Below are 13,616 nucleotides of genomic sequence, written 5' to 3' on the forward strand. Positions count from 1 at the left end.
AATGAAGGTCAAAGTACAAAGTCTGAAAAAGCTGAGTTGTTGTGCATGCATAGCTAGTGTGTGGCATGTGGGAATGAGGAGCAGACTCATCAAGGTATTGCCCATGACATTAAATTAGCAAAATGATTTGACCTAGTTATTACATTTGCTGTAGTTAGTCTTTGCTTTGCTCTTTGTCCATCATTCACATTATGGCCCTATATCTTAACCTATGTTGGAAGCACAACAGGCACAGCAAGGCACTTCCTCAAAAAAATGAAGGGAAAAGCATTGACAGCCTTGTTTTAAGGAAGTTTCAAAATATCTAAACAGTGTTTGAGGATTGCTCATAACCAGTTGCGCATAGCCTAAACACACAGAAGGCAAAGATCACATGACTTAGTGAGGCTCACTGGGAAATTAGATTGTTTGCTCCCAGCGTCGGTCAGCTCAGAGTAGGCTGGATTATTTTACTGTAATTATATTTACCTCCTGAATAGATTATGGTTCCAAATCAATTCCAAATTATGAAATATTAAAATTGTGAAATATGTCCGGAGTATCCTGTAAACATCTGACCATTAGGCTAGCCCACAAATGGACTTTAATACCAACAGATACCAGCGTATTTGCCACATTTTCTTGACTTTAAGGAGGAAATTGATTCTGTGGTTGTCTTTGTTTGCTGTTCCTTGATGATGCACAGTCTACTGCACCAATAAAAGCCTAATGAGCCATTATGTGTTGTAGCCCCAACGAGGACTAACTTCATACTCTCCTGTTACAGCTCTCTCTCTCTCTCTTTCTCTTTCTCTTTCCTTAGTCGTTATGTTTGCCTCACATGGCCTCAGATTCTAAATCCTGCAAACATTCAAACTTAATTTTCCTCCTGTTCTGCTAAATTACTCTAAGAGGTTTACTGCCCCTGAGTCTCAGAGAAACAACAGACTTGGAAGTGCAGCAACAAATTGCTTGGAAGCTGCACTTCTCTTAGGCTCGTAACTTCAGATTTACTGGGGGGGGGGGGATGCAAAATAATTGGCTACATTCTGAGCCGAGTCTCAAAATGACTCCTGCTGTAATTGGCCTCTGCCAGGAAAGCCATAATTCTTCATTATTGCGTTGTGTGCGTTCATTTGGCGGGCCAAGACAACGGAGAGGTCAGGCCCGCTCCACTCTGGCGTCTCATGCTCAGCCCCAGATAACTGAAGTAGGTCGGCTACATAATCAGATTCGGGTGGCTTTGTGATGGATGAGCGGGGCATAAGGTTGACCGTAGAGGGACGGTGACGGTTGTAGCAAACGAATGAAAGAAAGGTCACGTCCTTTTACTTCTGTCCTTTTGCACTCAGTGGCCTGCTCAGCTTTCTCTTGTGCACTTTTTTTTTTTTAACAGGGGCTAGCTTGAAGAAGTGGTCGTCATGGATACCACCACGTCCCTCAAGACGTCTACTCTGGCCATCCAGAGTCTGTTCAGCTTTGTGGAGGAGGAGAACCTACCTGCCATCAAGGCACACCTGGACAAGTTCAGAGAGGTGGACAGCAGAAGTGATGTACGTAAGCAGGAGTTGGGTGTAATCAGCTAAATGACAGGGAACTTACATATGATTGCAGATTTTTGAGAATTTAAACCAAAATGCATCATCTCAAATACCCTGTTGTGAGTTTTTAAACCCAATTAATAAGCTTATTATGGCAATATAGTAATGTAACAAACCTAAAGTTTTGTTAGCCTGTGTTTTAGGACAGTAGATTGATGCAATGACACAGTAGCACACTGATCTGACCTGTGCGGTGTTCCTCGCTTTGCTTGTTAGCATGGCCAGACTGCCCTGATGGTGGCAGCAGAGCAGGGCAACCTGGAGATCGTACAGGAGCTCATCAGGCGGGGGGCCAACGTTAACCTGGATGATGTGGTATGGCTTACAACTGCACCTCAATATCAAACCAGTACACAATATTGTATACAATAATACACAATCCATATCTAACACCTGATTCATGACACAGCCTTCTTTTATTTTATGGTGGCTCTTAGGTTTAATATCCACTCTAGGTGTTGGAACTGTAAGGCTCTAGGTATATGAAACTGTTCTGGCAGGAGTTCAGACTAGGACATGCATGACCACAGCAGCCACAAAGATGCGGTCACAAAAGCTGAGGTTGTCAAGAAAGACCACAGAGAAAGACTTTTGTTCCAGAGACTAAGCACAGTTAGTCTAGCAAAAGATTGGAGCAATTATTAACTCGTTCATTCAGATATGATTTGTTTTGGAGTAAAGTATAGTCATTTCACAGTGTACTGATATTTGTGTGGCACCAAGAGATTTTGTGAGATTTCTGTCCTGTGATCTCATTGTGGTCAGGCACGGTCATCTCTAATTGGCAGGCAGAGGTGCAACCTGGGTAAACAACCGGGTGGAAACCTACAGAAGCCACGTCAAACACACACAATTACAGCCTTGTAACCAGAGCACTCTTGAGGAGACCAGTCCAGCAGTCTGACTCCTCTGTTATCTTAGTACTATCAATCTTCAGCTCATCTGTTTTTTTTTCTTTTTCTTTTTTGTTAATTGGATTAAAACAAAATTCCTATCATACCTTAGCATCCATGAGCACTTGGTATGACAAACTGGTAGGTGCAGCAGCCTGGTCTCACACCCTGTAGTGTTGAGCAGTGAGCCCTCAGGTTGGCATTGTCATTGTGGTGTTGGGAGCCCTGGTGTGGTAGTAACTTTTCTGTGTCTTTCTTTCTGTCTGGTACTCATGAACAGGACTGCTGGACTGCCCTGATATCGGCTGCCAAGGAGGGCCACATCGACGTGGTGAAGGAGCTGTTGACCAACAATGCCAACCTGGAGAACCGAGACATGGTGAGAGCCAACAGGGATGTTCTTCTGGAATATTCTGGACTGCCACAGCATATCACATGTGTAACATGATTCTTGTTTACTGCAATATTTGAACAACTACGCTGAGGTACTAATAGCAGATGCCGTTTTGGATTTTACACCAGTCTGTTTTCCTGTAGTTGTTTGTTGCTTATTTTAAAGTTATCCTTTTGTCTGTAATGGAATAGTCAGGGGAGAAATGTGTTTTCCTGTTTGATGCCAGCATTGGTTTGATAGATTTTAGATTATTCCACCATTAGCCATGAAACGGATAGGCTGGGCGGATTTGATTTCCCACAATATGATTTCTCCACTTCCGTCCTAATTGAGTTGACTGCTGGCTGGCTGTCTGCAAAGCATTAATCCAGCTCTTACTGTACAGAATTATTCCAAATAGAATTTCTGCTCACAAATGAATTGTGTTGATCGGAGATAGGCAGTGTAGTATGACAATATTCCCTCTGCACCGGATAAACAGAAATATAAAATAATAAAAGAAAAGAATAAAAAATCTCAACATTTCCTGAAGTTTGAATGAGTATTTTAAAGAAGAGCATTGTCAGAACTACAAAGGATGTAAAGTGTGCATGTATGCGGTAATGACTGAGTCTGAGTAGTCCCATTATAGTCATTGTTGGTTAGTCACTTTTGGGGGTGAGGTGTGGTCTCTGTCCTGGTGCCTGTGTGTCGAGCTGTGGTAAAAATAACTGGATTACAGAGAGCACTGGGCCCTCTGCAATTTGAACATTCATGTGTTTTGGCACCCCCCTCTGAGTCCGGGATGGGCTGGAGGATGATCCAGACAGTGTCACTGGAGCTGCCGAGAGTCATGACAAACATTTATATTGATGCACTACCGATGTGCTTTAATAGGCCCTGTGGGTTAACATTTAAATATTATGTATGCAACTGTGTGTGTGTGTGTCTGTGTGTGTGTGTGTGTGTCTGTGTGTCTGTGTGTGTGTGTGTGTGTGTGTGTGTGTGTGTGTGTGTGTGTGTATGTGTAGGGAGGCTGGACTGCTCTCATGTGGGCTGCCTATAAGGGTCGGACCGAGGTGGCACGCCTGCTGCTGGAGAGAGGAGCCAACGCCAACATCACCGGTCAGGTACATACGGCCAGCCATGTCCACTGAATAAGCACCTCTGCTCCACACAAACATTACTCACATCAGCCTCCTCTCATGTCAGTGTAAAACATCTTAGTTTAAAACATCTTAGCAGTTAAAAAATAGTTTAAAGTCGTTTATTGGCCAAGCATATTGACCCAATATATACATGACATAATATATTATATATAGGGCCGCACACAATAGGCAGACGATGTACTCATACACAGGTAAAATACACGGTGTTTAAGAGACAAAGCAATGTACGTACTGCACTGTATACTGCATATAGTGTGGTAGTGCAGACAAGAGTATGACACAAGGGTCACAAGAGGCACAAGAGTGTGTGTCAGAGTTGGTGAGTCAGGCCAGCTGTTTACAAGGGTGATGGCATGGGGGGGGGGGGAGCTGCTCCGGTGTCTGGAGATTTGGTGCACGGTGTTCTGTAGCGCCTGCCAGAGGGGACGAGTTGAATGAGGTTGTCTCCAGGGTGTGAGGAGTCCTTCTGGATGTTCTCTGCCCCCCTCTTGGTTTGTGACATGCACAGCTGTTAGAGGGTGGGCAGGAAAGTACCAGTGATTCTTTCTGCTGAAGGAAGGTAGAGGTCTAGAAGGCAGTGGTCATTTCATACCTTTTCAGTCGTTTGGACACACTTTGTCCTCAACTAGTCTATTTAAATGAAGCTGCAGATAGATATTCTACTTAATCTTAGATCTTAATTCTACTTAGATCTGAAGCATTTTCCATCTGTGAAAGACTCCTTTTTACTATTTTTTGTACAAATGTGTATAAAATGTCTAAATCTAAAACAGTTTTTAATGACCTTTTACAGAACCTGTAGAGGAGCGTAAGAGTTTGTCTTTAAGTGTGTGTGTGTGTGTGTGTGTGTGTGTACGTGTGTCTTCTCCGAGCAGTACAGCGTGTACCCCATCATCTGGGCAGCGGGGCGAGGTCATGCTGAGATCGTCCATCTCCTCCTGCAGCACGGGGCCAAAGTCAACTGCTCGGACAAGGTGACCATCCCTCTCCCCTCTGGACCACAAACACAGCTTTCACACTTCTCCAAATGAAAATATGTTGATTGGCATTGTGTTTTTAATTCTAATGTTTTGAATGATCTTAAGTGTTGAGTGGCCATTTTGTGTGAACATTTGTGTGCTGTATGTTATGAACTGAATATTTGAACATTTTGTCGTCAGTATGGCACCACCCCTCTGATCTGGGCTGCCAGGAAGGGCCACTATGACTGTGTGACACACCTGCTGAAGAATGGTGCCGATGCTGACCAGGAGGGGGCGGTATGTGCTCTCTCGCTGTCCTTCCTTTATGTCTGTCACTTTTGAAGCACTCAAATATTGTAAAACCTAATGATTGTGTAGTATTTGATATTATTGGTCAAATATTGTTTTACTGAACATCTCAAATCTTTTTTTAATTTATTAAAGTATTTACTTGTTTGTTGAAATTTTGTAGCTTCCAGCAGGTAGGAATGTATCCTTTGTCAGACACAAAAAGCACTTACAGGGTCACTAAACTTCACGGCACTAAGTCCTAAGCTGTGTTCCCTTCCCCGTAGAACTCCATGACGGCCCTGATCGTGGCGGTGAAGGGCGGCTACACGGATGTGGTGAAGGAGCTGCTGAAGAGGAACCCCAACGTCAACATGACGGAGAAGGATGGCAACACCGCCCTCATGATCGCAGCCATCGAGGGACACACGGAAATTGTGCAGGACCTGCTGGATGCGGGGACCTATGTCAACATACCAGACAGGGTGAGTTGTGTGTGATGGAGATGTGTACACTCACACACACACACACACACACACACACACTTAGATGATTTAAGACCCTTCTGGAGTTGGAGCCATTTATCACCTCAGTAGACGTAGTGAGAGATGCTGATTTCATAACATGCATACGTACAGACACACACACACAGAAACACATGCGCACACTCACTCATGGCCCTGCCTTGGTGCAACACCCTGCAGCTGTGGGACCGTCCTAAAGGCTGAGCTCCAGATGTTGGATGTCACGCCCCTCACTCTTTGCCCCAGACACTCAATTCTGTTCTCCACACACTTCACTACTACACACTCTCTCACACACACACTGAATAAGTCATGTTCACCATCTATTTCTTTCCAGAGTGGGGACACTGTGCTGATCGCAGCGGTCAGAGGAGGCCAAGTGGACATTGTGCGAGCCCTGTTGCACAAATACGCTGACATTGATGTCAGAGGGCAGGTAAAGTGCCGCTCTGTAACTGGTCTGAGATCTGCATGTTAGCCTGATACTGGTACTGGTGTACCAAAGATGCATAGGGATGCAGGTAACTAATACTCCACCATTTATCACCTGTTCTGTGACCCTGACAGATCTGTCTGAATCTCAATACTGTACCTATCTGTTTATAGACACTGTGCAATTTGTTATATTGCAATGAACTGCTATGTCCGTTAGAAGTGATTTGTTCTAATGTTTATCTGAGGGTAGAGAGCCAAGCTCTGTTCAAATGCAGCTGTATCTCTCTTCCTGTAGTGTGTTTGTAATGCACTGTTGTGGTTGGGTTTTTAGGATGGCAAGACTGCTCTGTACTGGGCTGTGGAGAAGGGCAATGCCACCATGGTGCGGGACATCCTGCAGTGCAACCCTGACACAGAGGCCTGCACCAAGGTGAGCCTCGCCATCTGCCTACTGCCTGCAGACACACGCACGCACGCACACACACACACACACACATACACACAGACACACACACACACACACACAAGACCCATAACAACTCTACAGCAAAGACACAACAAGCACAACCACAAACTCTCATAATCAGTGCTGTTTGGAACTATAACAGCCCATGCAGTTGTAGGACATAGTTACCATAACCCTACAGTCCCTCTATAGTCAGTAGACTATACACACACACACACACACACACACACACACACACACACACACACACACACACACACACACACATACATACACACACACACACACACACAACTTACAGCAATGTCCCCATATTACCAGGATGCGGAGACTCCCCTGATCAAGGCCACTAAGATGAGGAACATTGAGATTGTGGAGCATCTCCTGGACAAAGGAGCTAGAGTCTCTGCTGTGGATAAGGTAAGATGCTCAGAAAAGCACAGCTCTCAAAGAGCCTGGCATTCTGTCACACGTCTGGTTCAAAATCTCATCTAGGAGGGTCTGGTGAAATACACATTCACAGTAAGCAATTAGCCTCAGTGTGTTGGGAGATGAATTGAACTGTGTGTCTCCTCCAATCAGAAAGGAGACACTGCTCTCCACATAGCCATAAGGGGGCGGAGCAGGAAGTTAGCGGAGCTCTTGCTGCGGAACCCAAAAGATGGCCGCCTTCTCTACCGGCCCAACAAGGAGGGCGAGACCCCGTACAACATCGACTGCACCCACCAGAAGAGCATCCTCACACAGATCTTTGGCGCCAGTGAGTAGCTTGTACCATCTACACCAGTGCATGGGGCTCTGGCACAGTAACAGCATCAGATGGATATCTTTATTGCTATGTAGAAAATACATAATTCATTTCCAGTCATATCTTCCATACTGTTATGCACTTGAAGTTGAGGATGAGCTTTAGATTCATTTCAAATGAGCGTGCTTTATTTAATCAAAAGCATCAAAGTCTATTCTATTTTCGTACATATGAATTTCTATTCTGTCCAGTAGTATTCTGTCTGACCACAGTAAGGTTTACAGGCAGAGCTTATGACTAGCCATCCCTCTTTGTGTCTATGGTCATCACCCTGTCCTCACCCTTTGTCTCCCAGAGCACCTGTCCCCCTCCGAGGCAGACGGGGACATGTTGGGCTATGACCTGTACAGCAGCGCCCTGGCCGACATCCTGAGTGAGCCCACCATGCAGCCGCCCATCTGCGTGGGCCTCTACGCCCAGTGGGGCAGCGGCAAGTCCTTCCTGCTCAAGAAACTGGAGGGTAAGGCCTGGGAAACGGTGTCTGTGTGTGTCTATGTGTGTGTGTGTGTGTTTTAGCCATCTACCCCCCCCTCTCTCTCTCTCTTTCTTTCTTTCTTTCTTTCTTTCTCTCTCTCTCTCTCTTCCCCCCCACCCTTTCTATCTGCCTTAACTCTGTCATTCACTCTGAGAGGGGGTTTGATATGCCGAGCGTCCTAACGTCCCCTCAGGCACACACAGAAAGGCAAAATAGTGGACCTCATTACCATGCCGTCCTTTGTGAATCACTATTTGATCCATTTTTAAACGTGCCACTATTATAAAATAGTTTTTAAAGTTGAACACATCAAAGATATGCCCCAGACACTTTCAAGATAATGAAACTTCACCAGAGTAGTTTCTATTTGAAGGCAATAAAAAGATGAGGCTGCCCACTGAAGGAGCCCTTCAGACATCCTCCACACAGCGTCTGGACTTCCATGAGCCTCGATTATCTCATTCCTTCTCCACATCTTTCCCCATTGATGTCTCTCTCTCTCTCTCTCTCTCTCTCTCTCTCTCTCTCTCTCTCTCTCTCTCTCTCTCTCTCCCCCATTGATGTCTCTCTGTGTCCACAGATGAGATGAAGACGTTTGCTGGGCAGCAGGTGCGGCCCTTGTTCCAGTTCTCCTGGCTGGTGGTCATCCTCACGCTGCTGCTGTGCGGATCGGTGGCCTTCATCCTGGGCTTCACCGTGGACCCGCGCCTGGCCATCGCCGTCTCCCTCAGCCTGATGGCTCTCCTCTACATCTTCTTTGGTAAGACTGCCCGGTCAAAATGGTCTCTTATGGGGCTGCTGTGGTGCAAGAGGCTGCAGCGTGCCTACCACATTCAGGTCCATGTGCCCAAGTGCCTTTGCTTTAAAAAAAAAAAAAAAAGACTAATTGTCACTTCCATGATAAAGCGTCCCTGATTTATCATTTTTGATGGTCCTCACACTAAAAACAAGGTCCTAACTGATCATTGGGGTTTGGTTTATGCTTTTCTACTCTTAGTGTACCTTAAACAGTTCATGCTTCATCTTTAGTTGACATGTAACTGATCAATGTGGTCTAGTTGCATTACATATTCTACTCACTAGAGGGCAGAACTGCACCAGAGCTGTAATCAGTGGTAATCATGTGTTCTGCTTCCTCAGAAGAGTCTCTAGAAATGTCTCTTGTAAAAGGATGTGTGTTTTACACTCACATTTCTCTGCAGTATTGTCTCTCAGCATGTGTTGGGTGATGCATGTCTGTATGCATGTATGTATGCATGTATGTATGCATGTATGTATGCATGTATGTATGTATGTATGTATGTATGTATGTATGTATGTATGTATGTGTATGTTAGTGGTGTAAAGGTACACGTATTAGTACCGAACCGTTTAGGTACAGGGTGTTAGGTTCAATACAGATTCATACTGAATGTACTAAATGTAGTCTTTAACAATAATCAACAGTAGGCTTTTTTGCTTGCGATATTTGTTTCAAATTGGAGTTCCCACACAAACATATTAAGTAGCGGACCATATGTCAGTTTAGTCAATTAACGTCAAAACACATTTGACCCCTTTTCAAAATGGTATTTCAATTGCGCATCAAAGATATTGTCAGTGAATTTTACGCTAGCAGTACCTACAGGCTTACTGTACCGACAATTAACCGAATTGTGACCTCAAAACCGAGGTACACACTGAACTGTGTGTGTGTGTGTTTTAGTGGTGGTGTACTTTGGGAGCCGGCGCGAGGGGGAGAACTGGAACTGGGCCTGGGTGGTGAGCACCGGGCTGGCTCGCCACATCGGCTACATGGAGCTCCTGCTCAAGCTGATGTTCGTCAACCCGCCAGAGCTGCCTGAGCAGACCACACGTGCCCTGCCTGTCAGGTAGACTCCAATACACGGACATGCACAACCTGCACCATGACTATAACATTTCTAGGTGTACACACAACTTACATCCTGTCTGTACCATATCCATACTTTGCACTCACAAACACACATGTATATATATTATGCTTTCATTCCTCCACATTAATCTCATTATCATAACATCTCAGAACTAAGCAACAAGTCAACATCAGTTTTTGTAACATATTGTACCTCAGTCTTTCTTAGTGACATGAAATCATTGCTGCTGTTGTTTGGTGCCTGGGTCAGGTTCCTGTTTACAGACTACAACCGCCTGTCCAGCGTGGGCGGCGAGACGTCCATGGCAGAGATGATCGCCACGCTGTCTGATGCTTGTGAGAGAGAGTTTGGCTTCATGGCCACCAGACTCTTCAGAGTGTTCAAGAACAATGAGACACAAGGTACTATGAGCACAAGTCAAATGTGTGGGTGTCAAGCTGGTGTCAGCATTATAAGTAGAATTCCAAAAAAAATAAAAAAAGGTGAAACGCATATGCTAACGACTAAAAATATCACTCTTGAAAGAGACATCAGACACTTATGCACTTTTCTTTCTCAAATCCAAGTCCAAGCAGGTGCAGTTAGTACAAAATAACCCCACCTATGGGCAGTTAACCCAGGAACTTAAGCCCAGGAATTTTGTTCTGGGCCTAGAGCTCCTGACGTGTTTCCTCTATAAGCCATGTAGCAAAAGCACCAGGTTTGGCCCACAATGTAAACAGGGCTCATGACGCCCTCCATAACGCCCCCCCCCCCCTTTCTTCTAGCAGCCAAGAAGTGGAAGAAGACTTGCTGCGTGCCGTCGTTCGTGCTGTTCGCTTTGACGATGGGCTGCCTGGTGACGGGCCTGGCGCTGCTGGCCATCTTCCGGGCCGACTGGGAGAACGTGACGGTCACCAGTGTGCTGGTGGCCATGGCCAGCGTGGTGGGCCTGGCCGTGCTGCTCAACTGCCGCACCTGGTGGCAGGTGGCCGACTCGGTGCTGCACTCGCAACGCAAGCGACTGCACAGTGCCGCCAACAGCATGCACAAGCTCAAGAGCGAGGGCTTCATGAAGGTGAGGAGCTCATGTCGGTCTCTCACACACACACACACACATACACAAGCGACTGCACAGCACCGCTACCAGCATGCACAAGCTCAAGAGCGCACTCAGACATGGTGTATACACATATGCGAGATAATCTTAAATTGAAACACTATACATGGATATGTGTATTTATGCGTATTGAAGCACATGTAAGCATAAATTCAGGAGAAAGTCATATTATTGGGAGCAGAACAGTACTTATACACACATACAAATACATATGCACATATTTACATACCTATACATTGTAGGGGTCGACCAATTATCGGCCTGGCCGATTATTAGGGCCGATATTTCGCATTTTTATAATAATCGGTATCGGTCATTTTTTCCACCGATAAGCCGATATTGAAATGGATAAAAAATGAAACGCGCTATTTTGTCTGTAAAGCATCTCTCACTCCCTGCATTTGCTACTCTGTGGTCAAGAGCATTGTCCCGCCCACTACATCGTCTGATTTGTTAGTTAGCACGAATGCAGCCAATCAGGATCGAAGACTGAACACAGACAAAGTTTAGGATTCTCACTAAGGCAGACTGGGCTTCAGCTGTAGCCTACGGAGCTATTTTTCGAAGGTAAGGAAGGGAGCCTACATTGCTGAAGTTGCAGTGAATCACAATCATCTACACTGAAGTTACAAAAACACCACGTTGTAAGCTATTGTCTCTTTGATCCGGATTAATAAGTAAAGCACCCACTTCCTTCATTTAGCGAATTCCCGATTGATGCACGTTACTGATGCTGTTTACTAGTTAGCCCACAAACTCGGGTGCTGCGCGTCGGGAGTTCTCTGCCTCCGCCTCGTTCGTTAATTGTGAATAACGGGACACCTCAGCGGACATGGTACAGACAAGTCCTAAATTATGCGATAGCGAACGTCAAAAAGTCTAACAGCTCCTTTTTGAAACGGACTGTCAGAAAAGACTACATGCACCCAAGGCCAACCGTAATTTCATCCGACCTGAACAAAATCGCGTCATGAGCTGGCTATTAATGTGCCTTTTAGGCTCTCAAAAGTGTAGCTTAGCCTTATAGCCTACACATGGACACAAATTGCATGCTTAAATAGCCTAAGAACTATTTTAAAACTGTTTTGTTAAACTATTCAACCGTAACACTTGCCATCACGCATGCTTCTCTCCCTCCCTCTCTCGTGCACTCACACACACGATGGCAAAGCATCCTCTTTGTGACAGGTCCCTTAACAAGCACATAGCCCATTGTGCAGGCCTACTCTATGAAAATAATTGCTATCACTCAGCTCTTGGATTAACATGATACACAGGATTTACACTTGCAAAGTGATGCAAGTTGATAGACAATTGTGTATCAAAAGAAGAAAGAAAAGTTTGCATAATTAAATTATTTTTAATTAAAGTTTTGCAGCATATAGCCTTTACTATCTACCCCCCTTTTTGACAACTGACATATCGGTTTTACATATCGGTTATCGGCCTCCTGTTTTGTTAATAATTGATATCGGTATCGGCCCTGAAAAAAACATATCGGTCGATCCCTAATACAATGTACATGCTTTTGTGTAGAGGTTGAAGGGTTTTATGAAGGGGGGGCAGCTATACTACTAAGGTATGAGCTACACCAGGCGCGTAACTGAAGTGTTCCGTTCGCGACGCGTAAAATCCATTTTAGATGAACGGTCAATTTTTTCGAACGTACGCCCCACTGTCACGTCTGGTGTAGCTACTTCCATTGATTATAATGGAAGCTAATTGTTGCAGCAGACGCAACGCGAACGGAATGCTTCAGTTACGCGCCTGGTGTAGCTCATACCTAATAATCACACATGCACCACTGTGTTCACAAATGCATGTATTAAATGACATTAAGACAAATGTACGGTACACTCACACGTGCACACGATCAAATGCTACAAGTTTGCGAACAATGACTGTCTAACTTTCATGAAGGACGGTGCAGACACATGCATACAGATGAGTTTGGAAGCTCAGGTGGGTAATAGGTAGTAGGTTGGGTGGGTTAGTGGTTCATGTTTTGTGATGTGCTGTGTTTGACAGGTGCTGAAGTGTGAGGTGGAGCTCATGGCCAAGATGGCCAAGGCCATTGACGGCTTCACCCAGAACCAGACCCGCCTGGTGGTCATCATCGACGGCCTGGACTCCTGCGAGCAGGACAAAGTGCTACTGATGCTGGACACGGTACGAAGTGTGTGTGTGTGTGTGTGTGTGAGGATGTTGATGTACCAGAGAGAGATGAACATATCTTTGCTTGTTTATAGCTACGTATTGGCTCTTTTTGGCATAGTTCCCCAACCTGATGCCCCCAACTCTTGTTTTCACCACTGTCGCTGGTGCAGATAATGGGAGAGAAAACAGGCTCGAGTATATAGATATTTATTCAGCAAACATATCAGTGTAATCCTATTAAACACAAGCTGGGTCTGCTTATTTGCTCCGATTCAGCAGGAAATGATGTTTCTGTGCTGGGATGGGAAGGGGGGGGGGAAGAGGGCATGTACACCCGCAGCAGCTCCACAAATCACTTACCTCCCATTCCTTATCACCGAGGGGCTTAATGGAGTTAGCCACGTGTGAAAAAAAGTCCCTCCCGATACAAAACGGCCAGACAAGAAGCACATTGATTACGCATCTCAGAGGGCTTGCTTCAGGGCACAAAGA

At 45.3% G+C, this 13,616-nt stretch overlaps 1 protein-coding gene across 5 annotated transcripts in view; it reads left to right on the forward strand.

Moving 5' to 3' along the window:
- Positions 1 to 13,616, forward strand: part of kidins220a (kinase D-interacting substrate 220a) — a 49,356-nt gene that overhangs the window by 2,223 nt on the left and 33,517 nt on the right. For 4 of the 5 annotated variants that reach the window (XM_076299504.1, XM_076299507.1, XM_076299508.1 and 1 more), the window contains exons 2-18: positions 1,376 to 1,532; positions 1,797 to 1,895; positions 2,754 to 2,852; positions 3,878 to 3,976; positions 4,891 to 4,989; positions 5,176 to 5,274; positions 5,553 to 5,750; positions 6,127 to 6,225; positions 6,556 to 6,654; positions 7,012 to 7,110; positions 7,273 to 7,450; positions 7,794 to 7,958; positions 8,554 to 8,733; positions 9,679 to 9,844; positions 10,118 to 10,269; positions 10,636 to 10,925; positions 12,996 to 13,136. In XM_076299504.1, coding sequence (XP_076155619.1) covers positions 1,401 to 1,532; positions 1,797 to 1,895; positions 2,754 to 2,852; positions 3,878 to 3,976; positions 4,891 to 4,989; positions 5,176 to 5,274; positions 5,553 to 5,750; positions 6,127 to 6,225; positions 6,556 to 6,654; positions 7,012 to 7,110; positions 7,273 to 7,450; positions 7,794 to 7,958; positions 8,554 to 8,733; positions 9,679 to 9,844; positions 10,118 to 10,269; positions 10,636 to 10,925; positions 12,996 to 13,136 — 2,394 coding nt within the window. In that variant the 5' untranslated portion in view covers positions 1,376 to 1,400. The remainder of the gene's footprint in view (positions 1 to 1,375; positions 1,533 to 1,796; positions 1,896 to 2,753; positions 2,853 to 3,877; positions 3,977 to 4,890; positions 4,990 to 5,175; positions 5,275 to 5,552; positions 5,751 to 6,126; positions 6,226 to 6,555; positions 6,655 to 7,011; positions 7,111 to 7,272; positions 7,451 to 7,793; positions 7,959 to 8,553; positions 8,734 to 9,678; positions 9,845 to 10,117; positions 10,270 to 10,635; positions 10,926 to 12,995; positions 13,137 to 13,616) is intronic. The other variant, XM_076299506.1, reaches the window with a different exon arrangement.

Source organism: Alosa pseudoharengus, unplaced genomic scaffold, assembly GCF_046254945.1.
Source record: "Alosa pseudoharengus isolate Yale_2024_CS ecotype anadromous, Long Island Sound unplaced genomic scaffold, YU_APseudo_1.1 YU_APseudo_1.1_scf_22, whole genome shotgun sequence".
In the NCBI taxonomy this organism is placed as follows: Eukaryota; Metazoa; Chordata; class Actinopteri; order Clupeiformes; family Clupeidae; genus Alosa; species Alosa pseudoharengus.